This window comes from Berghia stephanieae, chromosome 12 (genome assembly GCF_034508935.2).
Source record: "Berghia stephanieae isolate SIO BIC M18660-M18661 chromosome 12, UCSD_Bste_1.3, whole genome shotgun sequence".
In the NCBI taxonomy this organism is placed as follows: Eukaryota; Metazoa; Mollusca; class Gastropoda; order Nudibranchia; family Aeolidiidae; genus Berghia; species Berghia stephanieae.
Window position 1 is genome coordinate 27,505,640 of NC_088371.1, and position 20,427 is coordinate 27,526,066.

Sequence of the window (20,427 nt, forward strand, 5' to 3'; positions counted from 1 at the left end):
ACTCCGCCTGGCAGGTGAGAGCGTGGCTCTACCGTGTGAGCTATCCACGAACACAAAAATATTCGTATCAAACCCAAGTCATTTCTAGATCCCTCTCTCACCCACTTCTGAGACCGCCGATTAGTTCGCCCACCACCATCGCGAAGTTATTTTTGACCAGCAGTTAAGCTTAATAGCCAATATTCTCAACACAAACATATAACATAGAAACGATTGAGACATCGAGTATGCTCCGGTGTATGGGATGAATTTTTAATTCACTAAAGTGAAAAAAAATTTTTATTCTCTATTGTCTTCTGGCACTTTTCTACTCACTTCATCTCTTGTTGTTACCAACATAAGTGCCTGCTCCACTCACTTTTCTGAATTAAAAATTGCTTACTTTGTAATTTGTATATTTGTTTGTGTGTGTGTGTCTGTGTGTCTGTGTGTGTGTGTGTGTGTGTGTGTTTGGGTGTGGATGTGTGTCATGTGTAATTAATTTTTTAAAAATAAATAATTTTAAAAAATGAAATTCCCTTTATCCATCCCATAAGGGAAATTTGTCTTTAGGATCTATTCCGAGGGAAGACCGAAATAACCCAGGCGCCAGCCGCAGTGCAGCGCCGCAACTGAGCTAGGGCGAGGTTACGTGCTCAAGGCCACACAGCGCAGCGGGTCATCGAACTCGGTACCTTTCGGGTACGAAGCAAAGGCCATACCGCTGAGCCACGCTTAAACTGTAAGAAGGCGAATGGTTTTGTAACCGAAATGTTTATGTCGTGTGTATTTACTTCCTAGTATTGAACTCTTTCGTTTAATTTCAGTTTGGTTAAATATTTTACTTTTCCAAGCCGCAGGCAAATTTCCCATCACTCCACACAATTGACTTTGACGCGAAGGTGAAGCTCTCCAAAATTAGAAAACTAAAAAAGGAAACTAAAAAAAATAATAACAAAAAATCACTTTACCGCCGACAGCAAATCTATCCGCGTCTGGGAATTTTTTGTAGTATACGTGTTGTTGTAAACGTGATGGTGACGAGGGTTTTAAATTGTTGTCTTATTTTACTAGTAGACGGCCCATAATATTTACGCGGAAATATAAAGGTAATTACGAATAGACACTCATTTATTTGAATTATTATACTACTGTATTGTTTGTGCAAATTAACATAGATCGAGACGAACTATTTGATCAAAATCAGTCTCTGTAATAAAGTCTGTAGATGTGCGCAAATGAATCTGACAACATGGTGGTTAGATGATGATTTCCAAGGTCAAATCGAGGACCGTTCATTATACCTTAGCATATTTTCTAAATTATTATTTAATTTGAGTCAACATATTATGATCAAATTGCTTTTAATTAAAAAAAGAATTGCAAGTTGCTCGTATATCAATCGAAAAAAAAACAGTTTTATAATTTTCAGATTTGCCAGGAATGTTGTTCTCGTTGTCAAAAATTTAGCATGGATTGTACGGAACTATTTGGATCCCCAATCCTATTTAAAAAAAAAAAAAAAGAATAGAGTTTTAGTTCCAAATTAAATGTGACATGTCGGGTGGGGTGGTGGTTTGAATGCTAAAAATAGCATTTACTGTCAATAATGTGAGACCGGGGTTAAGTCTTTATGTGAGTCGCCTTCTCAAAAAAGTCTTCTGTATGTCGGGATTCAATAATAGATCACCGATGGTCGGCGGATCAAACCTCTGATGTCCCGATTTTCACGATCGGTGGATCAAATCTCTGTAGTCTCCATACGAGTTTTGCGCACCATATTTTATTTAATGACGTCATCAGAGATCTGATCCAACCAGAATATGCCAAACACACAAATAGGTCAGGCCCAGTTAGTGAGTATTTCTCACAATGTTTTGACACACTGGTAACGGAATTGTATCGCAAAACATAACGACACGATGCAATTTCTCAATCATTTGTGTTAAAATTGTGAGTGATGCTCAGGATTTGTGAGCTGTTTACTCCAGGTGATAGACAAGCACTTAAGGTAGCAATGTGTCTTCAGTTCACGGTCAGCGGTTGATTTCAGGGCCAACATATATAGATAGAATGCGCTTGGCCAAGGAGTTCACAACATTGCCATCCGGAAGTATAACGGACCAACACACAAACTCTGTGTAACCATGAACTTTTATAGTCTGGTTAATACAGTTTAGTGAGAACAACTAACAAACGCGGATGGCAAAAACAATAACAAAGGCCTGAGTGACGTCATCTGCATAGTATCTTTATATACTTTATTTTAAATGTTCGAGCCCAAAATAAAACAGCTTAAATGTTTATCCGAACAGCTTTAATAAAAGATACGATAACTGACGTCATTTTCAAAAGTGTATGCACCGTATGGTAATTGAAGAACTGAAGACTCATACTATACGATAATAGTTAAAAATGGCATCCATGACATGCACTGCAGCAAGAGGTCACAGAAGAACCATTAATTGGTGACCTTTATTTTATTATTTTTATTTTTTTTTGTCTGCTGGAATGTGTTAAACAGAACCGCGGAATTAAAGTTTGTTGGAAATAAATAGTAGGATAAGGAACGGGCTAAATCGCAATGAATGTTTTGATCTGTTAATGCTTGATAATGCTCGAACCATTAATTAAAAGTGCCCGTCATGTAAACAAATGAAGGCTGGTTTTCCAAAACTCGTTAAGTCGATATTTCTACTTTTTGAGAATTTCCATCCATGAGATAAATTGAAATGAAAATTTTATTTTAAGCATCAATTGGCACACGAACTTCCATAGATTTGTATGAATTTGAAGTTTAAATATGATAAGATAATAGACTGAATGAGAAATGTTAGGGGAAATAATCTTCGATGTCCCAAAATGGGGAAAAAACGGATTTAGAGAGTTTTGGAAAACCAATCTTCAAATGGATGTTGATTTTGTTGTCATTGACTCGCGAAAGGCTGCGGGCTGAAATTGATCCTGAAAACAGGTGTATAAAATAAATTATGTATTTTCCTCCTCATTTTTTCCACAGCGCTACCACATACCTGTGTGTCATCCGATGCAGAAATTCGGGACTTTTCTCCAAGAAAAGAAATTTTGGAGGATTCTTCAATTTCAAGTAAGTCCAAATTTTCGTCCACATTAACCTTCTCCCCTTACCGACTATAGGAAAATCGTCACACTCGTTCCGACACAACCAACATTTTTCTGATTCAAATTTCTTTTGTACATCATAAAATTTAAAGAAAATGAGCAGTATGTTATAGAGCATGTTTTGCTAAATAAATTATGAGTTGCAAGAACTTACTGCTATTGTGTTTAAGTGATATAAAATCTATTTTTGTGTTAGTTGGGTGTGAAGTTTTGGGGAATATCCTGAAAATGGCTGGTAAGGAGATAGTTGGTAAAGAGATGTTTGCCATACCTCTGGAAGTAAATACTAGTCAAGGTGACGGAACGTGCAAAATGGCAGGGAATATTCTGATTATTAATGCTTAGTAACGCTCGAATCATCGATTGTGGACGTCAACTGTCAGGTCAACAAATGGATGTTGATCAACGCACGAAATAAAGGGATTATTTCTGACGTGAACACAACAAATCCATCACCAAAAATAACCAAAAGCTTTCAACGTGTCACGTGATACGTAATACGTGACATTGAGCACGTGGTGTGTAACTGTATCTGTAACCATAATAGGCTTCAACAGTCGTGACGTCACTTCCCTCGTAATGACGCATAGTAACTGGTTCTAAACTATCGGAACAATGGCGGACGACCTTATGAAATACATCTTCGACGAGATGAAAGTGTATCCAGAGGAAAACAACATTATAAATCTGATCATATTTTGACTTTTATAATTCTGATCACATGACATGTGAAAAATTCTAGCCAGCATGAAGAATAAAAAGTACAGATTTTCTTTGTTTAGAACCAAGCTGCTCGTTGCTGGGCGGGCGTGACATCAGACTATTGAATCCAATTGGATGTTATGAAGGACAACTGGGCTATTAACACGATTTCGGACAGGTCTGTTCAAGTTATTCAGACGCCATTTTAAAATATATGAGACTGATTTTATTTAAAGATCAAGAACTCTTACGATGATAAGGTTAAACATGAAACAATGACACCGTGTGGTGATCTAAACTTGGCTAACAATTTATTTTTTTAAAAAACAAGAGAAAATGAACATATGCGTTTTGAAAGTAAGATGGGATAGCCTCTTCTCCAAGTACCAAGTCTGTGCCAGACATCGGTGATCCTGGTACGCCATTCATCTCTCTGATCAGATAACCTCAGAAAACTAATATTACTCTTCTCTTTCTTTGTCACCCAGCTGTTCAAACTATTCAAATATGTTTTTCTTGGTCTACCTTTACTCTTTTTACCTTCTATCTTTCCTGTGAGAGCAAGATTTTCAATACATTTATGTCGATTTAGGTGTCCTAAAATTGCATTTGTCTTTTTCTTATTGTACGAATTAGTAACCTTTTAGTTTCAGCTTGCTCTAATACTTCTTCATACGTTTTCTTCTCTGTCCATAAGATTCTTAACATCCTTCTACGAAACCACATTTCTGCTGCCTCCAGTTTCTTTCTAATGTTTTCGGTAATACGCTTCAACAGTCGTAACGTCACTTCCCTTGTAATAACGCATGGTAACTTAGTAACTGCTCTAAACTATCGGAACAATGGCGGACGCCCTTATGAAATATTTCTCCGACGAGCATAAAATTAAAAGCGTATCCAGAAGGGAAAAAAACATTATAAATCTGATCATGTTTTGACTTTTACACATTCTGATCACAAGACATATGAAAAGTTCTAGCCAGCATGAAGAATAAAAAGTACAGATTTTCTTTGTTTAGAACCACGATGGCCGCCGTTGCTGGGCGACGTGACATCAGACTATTGAATCCAATTGCCTAGTTGTCCTTAATATCATCCAATCTATGAATGACTTGTGGAGAACCCGTCATTTTGCAGGCAAACAAAGCTACTACCAGGGGAGGTTGCTGGCTGTTTATTTAATCAAAGCATGAATCGAAGATAACACATTCTATCACCGTACTCAGGTGTAAAATGAGCAAATCGTCGGAAACAGTGTTGTCTGTGTCGGAGAAAAATATCATGTTGCCCAAGAGGCATTATGTCTCGTCTTTCATGTTGCTATTGGCTTAGGACTATTAACAGTCACTCGTCTGTTTTAATGCTTATACCATTGTATTGTGGAAATCGACATAAAATATCGGTTATGTGGTCTTGTGGTATGACACTCGCTTTCGGATCGGAAGGTCCTGGAGGTCCTGGACTCGTTCGAGCCTCGCTCGGCGCATAATTCAGTCCTTGGAGAAGGCTCTTTATTCACGTTTTCTCACCGTATTCAGATGTAAAATGAGTACTTGGCCGTTAACAGCTTTGTCTCTGTCCGAAAAAAATTGTAATATCGCCTAATAGGCGTCATGTTACGTCCTAAATGTTAAATGTTGCTGTTGGCCAGGAACCCCTTGTAAAGCGCTTTGAACACATTTAGTGGATATTGCGCTGTATAAAAGCTCATTTTAAAATTAGAGACGTGTCCTTAATAACATAACATAACATGTGGTATAGGGCAAAATAGGATAAGATCCTTTGAATGCCCTTAATAATAATTAGTAATGCCAAATCTATTGATTAAATATTACAATAACGATACACGTGGTAAAGATAGTATTTCAACTTAAATGTACTCATGTGGTGTACAAACATATATCTTTAACCGTGACATGCAAAGCGCACACACAACCACACACACACACACACACACACACACACATACACACGCGTATAGAAGATAACCCTAATAATATAATAATGCATAATATATACATACAAGATTGAAAGCCATGTCAACAGCAGAGCAAACAAGTATTATTCGTCATATATAAATCTCCCATCATATAATTCCCTGTCTACTAACACCTTGAAATAATCCATAGATTTTGCATTCTTTGTTTCAAATTTCAAACTGTTCCATTTCTGAACAATACGAATACCGAACCAGTTTTGTCTTATGTTTGTTTTGCATCTAGAGACAAAAATCTTAAACTTGTCCCCTCTAGTAAAAGTAATATTAGAATATGAAAAAAAATCAGAAAAGTCTATCCTATCCAGACCATGTACCAATCTATAAACCTGAATTAAATCCCCACGAATTCTTCTATATTTCAAACTGGGTAAGTCAAGAAATTCTAACCTTTCCTTATAAGATAAATACTGTATTGTATAAATTTTTTTGGTAGCTCTCCTCTGTACACTTTCAATACTAATAGATTGTCTTTTATATAATGGGCTCCAGATGCAATTTCCGTATTCTAGAATTGGTCGAACGAGCGATTTATACAAATATAAAAATGTGGTTTTATCAAGACTTATAAAGGTTCTATATATTATTCCCATCATTCTGTTTGCACGGCTTACACAATTATCAATATGTAAATCAAAATTCAAATGTGAATCAAAAGTAACTCCCACATCCTTTTCATAAGGCACAACGGAAAGTAGATTTGACATAGAAGTATCGGTAAAATAATTATGACATGGATTATTTTTTCCTATATGTAATACTTTACATTTCGAAACATTAAAATCCAAATGCCATGTTGTAGACCATTTGAAAAGTGAAAATATATCATTTTGTAGAATGTTATGATGTTCAGTTGTACTATAGATCTTTGTATCGTCTGCAAACAGTTTGCAGGCTGAATTTATGCCACATGGTAAATCATTTATATATAAAAGAAATAAAAGTGGTCCCAATACGCTTCCTTGGGGTACACCGCTAATTACATTCTTAAAATCCGACCCCACACCATTGACAATGACCCTTTGTATTCGATTATTAAGAAAGTCTTTAATCCAGTTAAAGATATTCCCTTTAAATCCATATGTTTTTAGTTTAATGAATAATCTCTCATGAGGTACAGAATCAAAAGCCTTGCGGAAATCAAGATAAACAACATCAATGCATTGATCACGATCAATTAACTTGGTAAAATCCTCCATCACCTGTAAAAGTTGAGTAATGCATGATCTCTTTGATCTAAAACCATGCTGGTTATCGTTTAGCATCGTATGACTTTCAAGAAAGTCCATTATTCGGTCTTTCAAGATAGACTCCATAACCTTACAGAGTATGCATGTTAAGCTGATGGGTCTATAGTTTGCAGCATCTAGTTTGCTTCCCTTTTTATGAATGGCAGTAACATTGGCTTGTTTCCATTCAATGGGTAAGGTACCAGATTCAAGAGACTTATTATATATTGTTGATAGCGGCTGTGATATTTCAAAGGCCACTTCTTTCAGTAAACGGGGATGAAGGGAATCGGGTCCCATGCTTTTAGTCACGTCTAAATTCAACAATTTTGCAAGTATGTCTTCTTGTGTAATATAAAAATCGGGGACGTTTAATTGATTTGTAACATTGAACGTTGGTATATTTGTAGTGTCTTCTTGAACAAACACAGATGAAAAATAATTATTTAAAACATTAGCTATATCTATATCCGAAGTAACCTTGGTAAAACACTAACACCTGGTTTTCTTTTCAACTTTCTGTTTACGTATCTCCAAAAGCCTTTCGGACTACTCTTACATTCGTGTGCCAATGTACATTCATACGTTTTCACAGCATTTTGAATCGTGTATTTGGTATTATTTCTAACCTTGACATAATTATGAAAATTATCTGTTGTAGGATACTTTTTGAATTTCTTATACAATTTATGTTTCTTATTAATTGTACGTTTAACGTTTTTTGTCAACCACAATGGTTTATTAGAACTAAATTTTTTGTTACATCTTAATGGAATGTGTTTAGATTCTATACATTTTAGTTTGTTTTTAAAAAACAAACACGCTTCATTCACACCGTAGCCTTCAAGAGTATCCCAATTCACGGCATTTAGGTCTTCTCTACAAGAGTTGTAATTACCTTTGAAATAATCAAAATAAACATGTGAAGGATGTTTGGCGGATGAAAGATTTAACGATATAAGAAGTGAGTCATGATCACTTTTACCCACCGAAGGCAAATGGTCAATGTTATTAATCCAATAATCATCGTTACATATGACCAAGTCGAGTATATTACTAGTTTGGTTCAGTCGGTGTATTGTAGCCTGTGTCACCAGCTGAATAAAGAAAGCATCCCTAATTGCCTCGACAAATAGATAGTCGGGAAAAGTTAGACATGGTTCTGTCCATTTAATGTTAGGAAAATTATAATCTCCGACAATGATCACGCAATCAAATTTCATTCTACCTACTGACTGTAAGGTTTCTTTTATATCCCTAATGAAAGTTAATTTGTCTGAATTATGAGACCTATATATATTTCCTACAAGTATGTGTAAATTATTATATTCAAAATCACACCATACACTTTCACTAATTATAGGATGATCAAAAGAGAATATATTGGCATTAACACAATCCAAAACATAGATAGCAACACCCCGACCTGGGTAATCATTCAAAAATAAGTTATACCCATCGATAAAAAATTCAATTTCTAAATCAATCTCAAGTTCAATTTTTGGCATAATTTCAGTAAGACATATTATCATGGGATTATGTTTCTGTATCATACATGTTAATTCTGATCGTTTGTTAAGTAAGCTATCGACATTAGAATATAATACAACAAAATCATAATTTGACAAAGGAAGATGAAAAGGCACATTTGTTGAGGTGTCACTATCAGGTGTTCCAGACAGGTCTGTGATAAGTCATTGGTCTGAGTTTTGTCGTGTCGATTTAAGGCGTCTTGAATGAAATTCTCTTCCCCCGGGACTGTAATAGGTTTTGCGTTGGGTTTGGTGATGGTCTATCTGGCGTTGTGATGGTAGAGGGGTTGTCGACGTGATGCACATTTGGTCTTCAGTCTGTTTAATTGTACGAATTCGAGGGCTGGGCGTGTCGGCGCCAGTTGATTGTATTTGGGCATCGAGGGGACTGTCTGGATCCAACCTCAGTCTCACACTATAGATGGTTACTGCCATGACTTGTCCGTTCATTGACCATGCCGAGTCAATCCTTTCGTCATTTTTTGCTGCTTTGAGCAGATTGAAATTCTTCTGCTTCAAATATTGAAATGCCCGAGCCTTTTAACTTTTTTCTGGCCTTGAGCACCATATCACGATCCAATCGCCTGACAAATTTGATAATTATTGGCCTGGGTCGATTTGTTTTCGTTCTCCCAGTACGGTGTAAAGTGTCAATTCCGGTGATGTCAATTTGAGTTTCTAATCTATTGAATAAATCCTGAACGAGTAAGAGGCAGTGATCGTTGGTTTCGTTTGTTTTTTCTTGGATTCCAAAAATGCGGAGGGAATTTCTCCTCGAATAGGTTTCTAATTCGTTGTTTCGTTTTTCGGTCATTTCAACTTGTTTTTTTAGATTTATGTTGATCATTTTCATTTCCATTATTTCATCTTTATTTTGTTGTAATTCATGTTTTAATTCCATGTTTTCTTGTCTTAGTTGGATAATTAGGTCTTTGAGGTCTTTCATTTCGTTTTTTATGGTATTTTGTAATGTTTGAAGTAAGTCTTGGTTGTCGAGCTCTTTAGAAGGGGTAGATTGGGGGGAAGGAATATTTTCGAAATTATCCGAGTTTCTTTTTGCGTCCTTTCGGCATCTTGCCCAAATTGGGGCGGTTTGTGTCTTTTCTAAAAAAAATTAATTACCTATATTGGGCGGTTTTAATCATTCAGTATCGTCAATGTAGGTTAAAAAACAACATTTATGGTGAAAAAATTTAATTATCTGTGTTGATACCCATTTTGCGACCTAATTTGGGGGTCTGACATAAAAAAATATAACAGTCTTGTGGCAAACCTTCTACAAAAACTATGAAGGAATGACCTCCATATTCTTCCCTCTTGTCAACATAGAGAGATTTTGAGGTTTTAGCTAATGGAATTTTTATTAGAGCATTACAAAGTTGAGAATCAAAATGTTATGACAAAATTGACCTTAAAAAATCAGAATTAGGATTATAATTCAAAATTCACATATCTTATCAAAAGAATCTCTCTGACGTGACATAACACATTATCTCTGTGATAACTGTGGACATTTTCAGACAATTTCATTGAATAGATTCTGAGAGACGTTTGATACAGTTTCCCATACTCTTAGAAAAATGACATATTGAGAAAATAGCAAAATGGCTTCCCGTTTTTCACACTTTTCTTAGTACCTGTACCATAATCGACTGTGTTTTTCGTGCCTTTAAAGTCTACTTTAAGAATTTGGACTTCAATTTTATTATTTCTAAGATAATAAAATATTATTTTCCACCAAAATCTCAACGCGGATGGCAAAAACAATAACAAAGGCCTGAGTGACGTCATCTGCATACTATCTATAGGGAGTCTTTAAAAATTGATAATTTTACTCCAACACCATAATCAAGACTGACTGTCTGTATGGAATGAAGGCAAAGCCATCTGAAGTACTTGTCACCCCAAGCAGCAATGCCAACCGAGTCATCGATTTGTTGCTGTCCAACCATTGGATAATTCTTTATTAAGTGTCAACACGCTGCTTTGTTCATGAAAGTTGTAAACATACCCATGGGTCAAGCTGAACGAAATATATATTGTGTTCGAAAATTGTGGACACGTTTCACTATGTAGGTCACTTTGAGCACATGTTGCAATGTGACCCAACTAAGAAGGAACGATATTGACACCAAGTTCTCACTAGATTATAGATAGAACGAAGTTGACGTCACTCAGGTTTTTGTTATTGCTTTTTGCCATCCGCGTTTATGAGTAATTCTAACTAAACTGTATTAACCAGACTATAAACGTTCATGGTTACACACAGTTTTGTGTGTTGGTCCGTTATACTTCCGGATGGCCATGTTGTGAGCTGCTTAGCCAACCGCATGCTATCTATAAAGATTCAAGGTTACACATAGTTTTGTGTGTTGGTCACGTCATATTTCCAGATGGCAATGCTGTGGGTTTTTTAGAGGCTTCAACAGTCGTGACGTCACTTCCCTCGTAATGACGCATAGTAACTTAGTAACTGGTTCTAAACTATCGACTCAATGGCGGACGCCTTTATGAAATACTTCTCCAACGAGCATAAAAGTGTATCCAGAGTAGAAAAACATAAATCTGATCATGTTTTGACTTTTATACATTCTGATCACATAACATGTGAAAAAGTTCTAGCCAGCATGAATAATAAAATGTACCGATTTTCTTTGTTTAGAACCATCCTGCTGGTTGCTTGGCGGACGTGACATCAGGCTATTTAATCTATCGCTCAGTTATTTCTAATACTTAGACAGCCATTCTAAATATTAGTTGTCACTTAATTATCAATTAGATTATAAACGTTTAAGATTACACATACTTTTGTGAATTGGCACGTTATATCGGGCGCGTGGATATTGTTAGTATTTTACCTAAACGCATAGCATTGATAAATGTTCAAGGTTACACATCGTGTTTTCTGTTGTTACGTTACATACGTCTGGCGGATGTTGTTAGTATTTTATTTAAAACGCATATCATCAATCGAGATCCCCATTCACTCATCAGTGGCTCAATAGACAGTATGCACTCGGCTAAGAAGCTCACAACATTGCCATCCGGAAGTATAACGGACCAACACCCAAAACTCAGTGTGACCATAAACTCTTATAGTCTGGATAATGCAGCTTAGTGAGAATTATCCATAAATGTGGATGGCAAAAAGCAATAACAAAGACCCGAGTGACGTCAATTTCATGCTATCAATATATTGTGAGAAAAACTCACAAACTGTGAAGCTGATCGACTTCGGCTGCTAGGCATACATAAATGTAGCTGTGGATAAGAATCAGAACTTGCAAAGAAGGAGATGATAAAGGGGGCGGAAAAAAAAGGGGGGGGGGGCGGTTGGATGAAATTTGTTCTCTAATTGAACAAACATCCATCCCTTGATTTGAAGATCATTCATCATGAGATGGCAAAATGTTTTTACAAGGTCTAGCGTTTGTGTGTGTTTTAAATCGGATTTAAGCATTGCATGAAAGGAGCCTCATGTTCCTTCAAAGAACGATAATACTATTATTTCGTATTATCTTCGCTGTATTTATCTCCCTCTTTACACAGTAAATAGAAGACAGTTTAATGGGCTTCATTAGAGTCAGACTCCATTTCATTTTTAACGTAGAAAAAAACAAAAACAAACAAAAATAAGTTTCTAAAACATCAACTTGAGCTTTTTGATATCTCGCTGGGATCAAGTCAAAGTGCTGAAAGTGTTATACGAGGGGGGGGGGGGGGGGGGGTCAAACCGCCTGTAATACTTTACATGAAGGGCGAGACAGGACGCCTGTGAGTTGTCGTTCGTTAGTAGAGCTCAAGGAAGCAAGTGATCTCATTGGTTGAATGAACTGTTGAACACAACTCACGATTTGTTTTCTTTTGTGGCCAAAAACAACTTGTCTTTCGACGATCATTTTTGGTCAGTGTCAGGCTATAAGTTAACGATGGCGATGGGTTGATCGTAGCCATCGTAAACATATAGATAGTTCGAAGATGACGTCACTCAGGCCTTTGTTATTGTTTTTGCCATCCGCGTTTGTGAGTTGTCTCATAACTGTATCCTGACTATAAATCATGGTTACAAAGTTTGGTGTTGGTCGTATACTTCGAGCAGTTGTAAATCCTTGGCAGGATTCTATCTATATAGTATGAGATGACTCATAGCTGTTATTTTTCATCGTTTGTGATGTTCATAATGTATACCTGACTATAAGTTCATGGTTCCGTTGTGTTGTCCGTTATACTTCCGGATGGCAATGTTGTGAACTCCTTGGCCAAGCGCATTCTATCTATAAATCGTAACCGTAATGATTTCAAGCTTACAATAATAATTTGTGACGTCAAATTATCAAGTGTTAAATTTCACTTTTAAAAAAGTAAGATATCCTTTATGTGCGGCTATGTGGTCTTGTGGTATGACACTCGCTTTCGGATAAAGTTAACGTCACTCAGGTCTTTGTTATTGTTTTATTTATTTTATTTTTTTGCCATCCACGTTTATGAGTAATTCTCACAAAACTGTATTATCCAGACTATAAACTTTCATGGTTACACATAGTTGTGTGTGTTGGTCCATTATAGATAGTATGCACTTGGCTAAGAAGCTCACAACATTGCCATCCGGAAGTTTAACGGACCAACACACAAAACTATGTGTTCATACAGTTAAGTGAGAATTACTCATAAACGCGGATGGCAAAAAAACAAAAACAACAAAAAACAATAACAATGGCCTGAGTGACGCCAACTTCATTCTATCTATAGATAGTATGCGCTTGGTTAAGAAACTCATAACATTGCCATCCGGAAGTGTAACGGACCAACACACAAAACTGTGTTTGTTTGTTTATTTGTTGCTTTAGGTCTCTTCCAACACAATTGAGGTTATATGAGAGACCGCTGAAACAAAAAAACAAGCAATCTAACAAAAATAGTACAAATGTAAATCAAAATCATAACCTAAAGATATCATAAGCTAAATTATAAATAACCAAGAACAAACAGGCAGAAGATTCACAGAAAAAAAAATATCCCTGTCAAAAATACAATCACAAACCAAAGAAGCTGGATAGGCTAGTAAAGAGAAGAAGAAACGACATCACGATCGGATCGTACAACCATGCGAACATCATAGGTATATGATTCAAGGGTGATGCTCCCATCCAACCACCTGCTCAAAACTGTGTGTATCCATGAACGTTTATAGTCGGGTTAATACAGTTCAGTGAGCATAACTCATAAACGCGGATGGCAAAAAACAAAAACAAAGACCTGAGTGACGTCATCTTCGAACTATCTATATCTACTTCCATATGGCAATGTTGTGAGCTTATCAGCCAAGCGCATGTTATCTATAGATAGATTGCGCTTGGCTAAGAAGCTCATAACATTGCCATCCGGAAGTATAACGGACGAACACACAAAACTGTGAGTATCCATGAACGTTTATAGTCAGGTTAAGACAGTTCAGTGAGCATTACTTATAAACGCAGATGGCAAAAAAACAATAACAAAGACGTGATTGACGTCATCTTCATTCTATCTGTAGCGGGAAGAAATTGTATGTATTTTATTAAAGCCCATACTATCAATACATACATGCCATGTTTACCGACTTGACATTGAAAACCCATATACGGAAGGAGCCCCCTGAGTTTCATGTCTCCATCATTTTAGACTGTATTTATGCCGCTCGATAAGACACTAGAATTTATCCTAAGTTTTATTTCAAAATAATTAGTAACTTCCATTGTCCGCATCAACACCATTCCGGTATGATACCGTTTTAGAGACGGTAGGTCACATATCGGTGGGTCACAAAGCGGTGGTCGGTGGATCAAATTTCAGAAGTCCCGATTTTCACGATCGGCGGATCAAAACTCTAAAGTCTAGAATTAAGGACTTTGTGCACCATGTTTTATTGAATTTTGGACGGATCGGACCTCCGACAATATTGTACTTCGTAATTTCCACTAGCTTTACTTTTCACACAGCAATAATAAAGGCGTTGGGTTTTTATATTAAATCTTGTTATTGATACATTGCGTCTATCCAAAAAGCTCACAACACCCACCAGCCGGATATACACATACCAACACATAAAACTAAAGTGTTACCCCGAACGTTAATAGATAGTTCTAAGATGACGTCACTCAGGTCTTTGTTATTCTTTTTTTTTGCCATCCGCGTTTATGAGTAATTATCACTAAACTGTATTAACGTGCCTATAAACGTTCATGTTGGTCCGTTATACTTCCAGATGGCAATGTTATGAGTTTTTTGGCCAAGCGCATACTATCTATAGAGAGTATGCGCTTGGCTAAGAAGCTCATAACATTGCCATCATAAAGACCCGTGTGACGTCATCTTCGAACTATCTATAGTCTGTTTGATACAATTTAGTGAGTACCACTCATAAAAAGGCTGAATAAAAACAAAAAATAGTTGAGTGACGTGAATTTCGTTCTTTCTTTTTATATAAATAGATAGATAGATAGATAGATAGATAGATAGATAGATAGATATATAGATATATAGATGGATAGATGGATAGACAAAGAAATAGATAGCTAGACAGACAGACAGACAGACCAGATAGATAGATAGATAGATAGATAGATAGATAGATAGATAGATAGATCGATCGATAGATAGATAGATAGATAGATGATAGATAGATAGATAGAAGAGATAGATAGAAGAGATAGCAAGACAAGAAGAGAGAGACAGAGAGAGAGAGAGAGAGAGAGAGAGAGAGAGAGAGAGAGAGAGAGAGAAGGGAGTTGCCAAGGCCTATTATTATGGAAATTGAAATCATTTTATCCCACGAGATAATTCAAAATGGATCAAAATTTCACTTGACATTCACGCTCCGTGTCTCCTGTCAATAAACAATCACGAGAAAAAGCTACAACAACACAAGCCGCACATTAAATCATTCCAGTGCTTGTCTGCATGGTAATAAATGGAGACATCAAAAGTATATTTTAAGAAAAAAAAATGTGAGGGTTTGTCTAACAAAAATATTACAATGGAAAGGCAATGGGTGGAAACAATGGACGTTTCAGGTAAAAATCCTTCGTCAGCAAAACAATAAACAAAGAACGTAGGAAAGAATGTTTAAAAGGAATTGTAGAGTCTGTATTCCTGGAGTAAGAATAATGCTACAATTCTCACTGCATTTTGTTTTATTTATCTTTCAATAGTGCGACTATGTGGTCTTGTGGTATGACGCTCGCTTTCGGATCGGAAGGTTCTGGGTTCGAGCCCCGCTCAGCGCATAGTTCAGTTCTCGGAGAAGACTTTACTCACATTCTCTCAACGTACTCAGGTGTAAAATGAGTACCTAGTCGTCATCAGCGTTATCTCTGTCGAAAAAAATGTAATATCACCTAATAGGCGTTGTGTCTCGTTCTACATGATATGTATTTTGGTCAGGGACCTTTTGTAAAGCGCTTTGGGCACATTTATTGGATATTGCGCTATATAAAAGCTCAAGTTTGTGTGTTTAAGATCACCAACCATGAGCTGCTTATTCTCTATCGTCAGTCATTTTGGGAGTATTGAAAGAGAGGCATAAAGTAATGCCTAGGACGAGAAGCGAATCAAAGTTAAATTGATCTGAAATATAACATTTAACTACTTTTAAAAGCCCCCCCCCCCTCCCCCCCCCCTCACACACACACCCAAACACACACACACACACACACACACACACACACAGTAAGACTGCCGTACTCTGGAAAAACCCATATTTGAAAATTTGACCAGAAAATTCGACCTTCAAATATCGATCGATATAAATGACCCTCATCTTGGATAAAAACAAACAAGAAACTCCCAAACCTGGGACACTGCGAAGACCCAAGTTTGAGAGGTTTTTTTTTCCAAGATGAGGGTCATTTAAATCGGTCACTATTTGAAGGTCGATTTTTCTGGCCAAATTTTCAAATATGGGTTTTATCCAGAGTACGACAGAAGAGGCAATATACACTGTCATCAAAAGGCAAAAATATCTTTTGTGTGGAAGAAAAAAAAAGAGGGGGGGGGGGGGGGAAGAGAAAGAAGTTGTTTATTCATTCTAGAATGCCGAGTATATAAATCATTCCGGTAAGAATCAATATCTTGTCACGTGACATCAATTTTCAATTCAAAGTGAATGATTATTAGTTTTCTTGCGGCGATTTATCACCAAAAGAAGCAAAACAAACAAGCAAACAGAGAAACAATCAAATAAACAAACAAGCGTGGTAACTCTTCAGGGTTGAAATCCGTGAATACCAACAAGGTTGCCTCGGGCTTGGACGCCGTTCCCGCCAAAATGTGACCAATCATATCAAAACGGAATTATTTCCGGGTGAATCTTCAACGTCAATCATACAAGTCGCAACTCATTCCGTCCAGCCGAAGATAATCGTGAGTGCGATACCGCGAAGTGAGATAAAAGAGATGGGTAGGTAGGTAGACAGACAGACGGACGGATGGATAGATAGATATATAGAAATATAGATGATCTGATTATAATGGTATGACATTACCTTGGCGTGTCACGTATCCATCCGTTATCAAACTGTAAATCCGTCGTGAATTTTTTTGTTGAATAATATTTGGCGTGTTTGTCATGTTCGCCGAAAATTGTTGAGGTGTGGACCCACCATTAGGATAAAGGACTTAATAGAGCAAGGGTGGATGATCTTTCTTGACGACCAGCATAAATTTAGGCTAGAAAATATAAGATGCCATCACTCTTAACCCAGAAGGTCAATTACACAAGGTATTTATCCAGTCCTCTGGAAAAGTGGTTTTACACTTCCAGTGTGATTGGAACCAGTTTTCTATTTGTTTGTTGACACATCACGCTTTTGTTCCTAATAGTCTGATGTCACGTCGCCCAGATATTGGTTCTAAACAAAGAAAACCGGTACTTTTTATTCTTTATGCTGGCTAGAACTTTTCATATGTCTTGTGATCAGAATGTGTAAAAGTCAAAACATGATCAGATTTATGTTTTTTTCCCCCTCTGGATACGCGTTTATGCGCGTCGGAGAAATATTTCATAAGGGCGTCCGCCATTGTTCCGATATTTAGAGCCAGTTACTAAGTTACCATGCGTCACTATAAGGGAAGTGACGTTACGACTGTTGAAGCGCATTAAAAGTAAAATTGATCCAAACAATGAATTTCACATTTTTACTACACACAAAACTGTATTCTTTCTTCTTTATAGAATAAATAAATTAAACCCAGGTGTCAAAAATGAATAAAGTTTAAGCATCTCGATCAGCCCGTTTTATGACGATGGGTCACAACTAGATAATTATAAAGGACATTTACAGACTGAAACAATATTTGCACATAACATAAAGCACCCAGATCAATGAAATCATAAACTCTAACGAATATTCCACACCACAATTTTCACGAAATTTTAAAACAGGGATCTTTTCGTCCTCTGCATTCTGACTGGCACACGAACCAGACATACAATGGGGACGACCGGACGTGAACTTATTTGTGAACACATCAGATGTGTTCAAATCGTTAGTCACATTGCATAATGTGTTAAAAGTGACATGTTTGCAATTGCCTAAAATATACCATTGAATTCAATGGGCATGATCTCTATATTAACTTTCCATGTGCTCGAGGTCATTGGTCACATTGCAAAATGTGCTCAATGACCGACTTAGTGAAAAGTGTTCACACCTTTTAAATATCTAACATCATGATTTGTCATTTTATTCAGCTTTACACATAGGTATGTTTATAACATTTGTAAACAAAGCAGCGTGTTTACATTTGTTAAGATATATCCAATCGTTGATCATGTGGTTGATGACCTGGTTGGACGAAAACATGAATATAGATAGTATGCAGATGACGTCACTCAGGCCTTTGTTATTGTTTTTGCCATCCGCGTTTGTGAGTTGTTCTCACTAAACTGTATTAACCAGACTATAAAAGTTCATGGTTACACAGAGTTTGTGTGTTGGTCCGTTATACTTCCGGATGGCAATGTTGTGAACTCCTTGGCCAAGCGCATTCTATCTATAGATCGCTCCCATTGATATAAATAGTGTTCACAGTTTTCGAAATATAGACGGAATGAAATTGACGTCACTCAGCTCATTGTTATTATTTTTGACCAGCCATTCCTATGAGTAGCTCTCACTATAGATAGAACGTAGATGACGTCACACAGGCCTTTGTTATTGTTTTTGCCATCCGCGTTTGTGAGTTGTTCTCACTAAAGTGTATTAACGAGACTATAAAAGTTCATGGTTACACAGAGTTTTGTGTGTTGGTCCGTTATACTTCCGGATGGCAATGTTGTGAACTCCTTGGCCAAGCGCATTCTATCTGTATTCCATAAATCATACTATAGATAGAATGAGGTTGACGTCACTCAGGCCTTTGTTATTGTTTTATGCCATCCACGTTTGTGAGTTATTCTCACTAAACTGTATTAACCAGACTAAAAACGTTAAGATTACACATTGTTTTGTGTGTCGGTCCGTTATACTTCAGGATGGCAATGTTGTGAGCTTCTTCGTCAAACGCATGCCATCTATATCTGGCTGGCGGATGTTATGAGTTTTTAAAAAAACTAAACGCAATGCATCAATAACTTAATGAAGGCCACTGTTCATCCCCAGAAAAACACCTTTATGAGGCAATTTGTTTCAAATTTTCCAGCCAAAATAAAAGAACGGTGTTATGCTAGAATGCGGTATAGATAGAATGCGCTTGTCGAAGAAGCTCATAACATTGCCATCCGGAAGTATAACGGACCAACACACAAAATGTGTGTATCCATGAACGTTTATAGTCGGGTTAATACAGTTCAGTGAGCATTACTCATAAACGCGGATGGCAAAAAACAATAACAAAGACCTGAGTGACGTCATCTGCATACTATCTATGAGAAAGATAATAAATTCAAGGCCCGCCTCGTCACGACAGCCAAAATAAAAATACGTTAAAAAATGATCCATCACGATTTAGCATTTAACGCAATCAAAACGCAATTGCCATTTTAATTTCATGTTTGATGGAATGGGAGTGATGGGGGGAATCGATCGGGGCTTGCCCACGACATCAATAATCTATTTATTTTCTTCATTTATTGATTGATTTATTTCATTTATTCATGGATATGTATTTATTCATTTATTCATTCATTTATTTATTTTAAACAAGTTTTTGATTGATTCTTTTTTTTTCCACCAGTTTTTTTGTTGCGGTTGACGCCACTAAACCATTTTTATTGATTTCATTTTATTGGGTTTTTTATGTTTCCCTGTTACAAGAATGACAATCTAAAATATCAATAACATGCACACACACACCTACAAACACACACCTACACACACACACACCCCTACACACCTACACACACACACACACCTATACATTCATACACACACACACACACACACACACACAAAGACACACTTTCAGTTATTAATCAAAAGAAGAAGAAATCCCCCCAAAAACACATCAATAGGGAATGAGATTAGCGGAAGAGTAGCGTCCCTTGATTGGACGTCACCGGCGGAGGAGTTATTAGAGAGAGAATGTCATATGGTTTTGCGCATGCGTCTCTCGTCCTCGCTTCCGGTGAAAGCGGCATGAGACACTTCACCGAAAGCGAGGACGAGAGAGACGCATGCGCAAAACCATTTGACGTTCTCTCTGTAAGGTGACGTCCAATCAAGGGACGCTACTCTTCCGCTAATCTCATTCCCTATATTAAATAAATGTAAAACATTGACAGAGACTTTAAAATGTTTTTGTAAAAAAAAGTAATGTTTATGTTTATGCTTGGATTTTAAACCATTTGAAGACCAAGTGTTGACAACGG

General features: G+C 36.8%; 1 protein-coding gene across 1 annotated transcript in view; it reads left to right on the forward strand.

Moving 5' to 3' along the window:
* Positions 1-20,427, forward strand: part of LOC144957987 (uncharacterized) — a 115,188-nt gene that overhangs the window by 81,741 nt on the left and 13,020 nt on the right. The window contains exon 3 of the mRNA XM_078889559.1: positions 2,999-3,085. Within this exon, the coding sequence (XP_078745685.1) occupies positions 2,999-3,085 (87 nt within the window). The remainder of the gene's footprint in view (positions 1-2,998; positions 3,086-20,427) is intronic.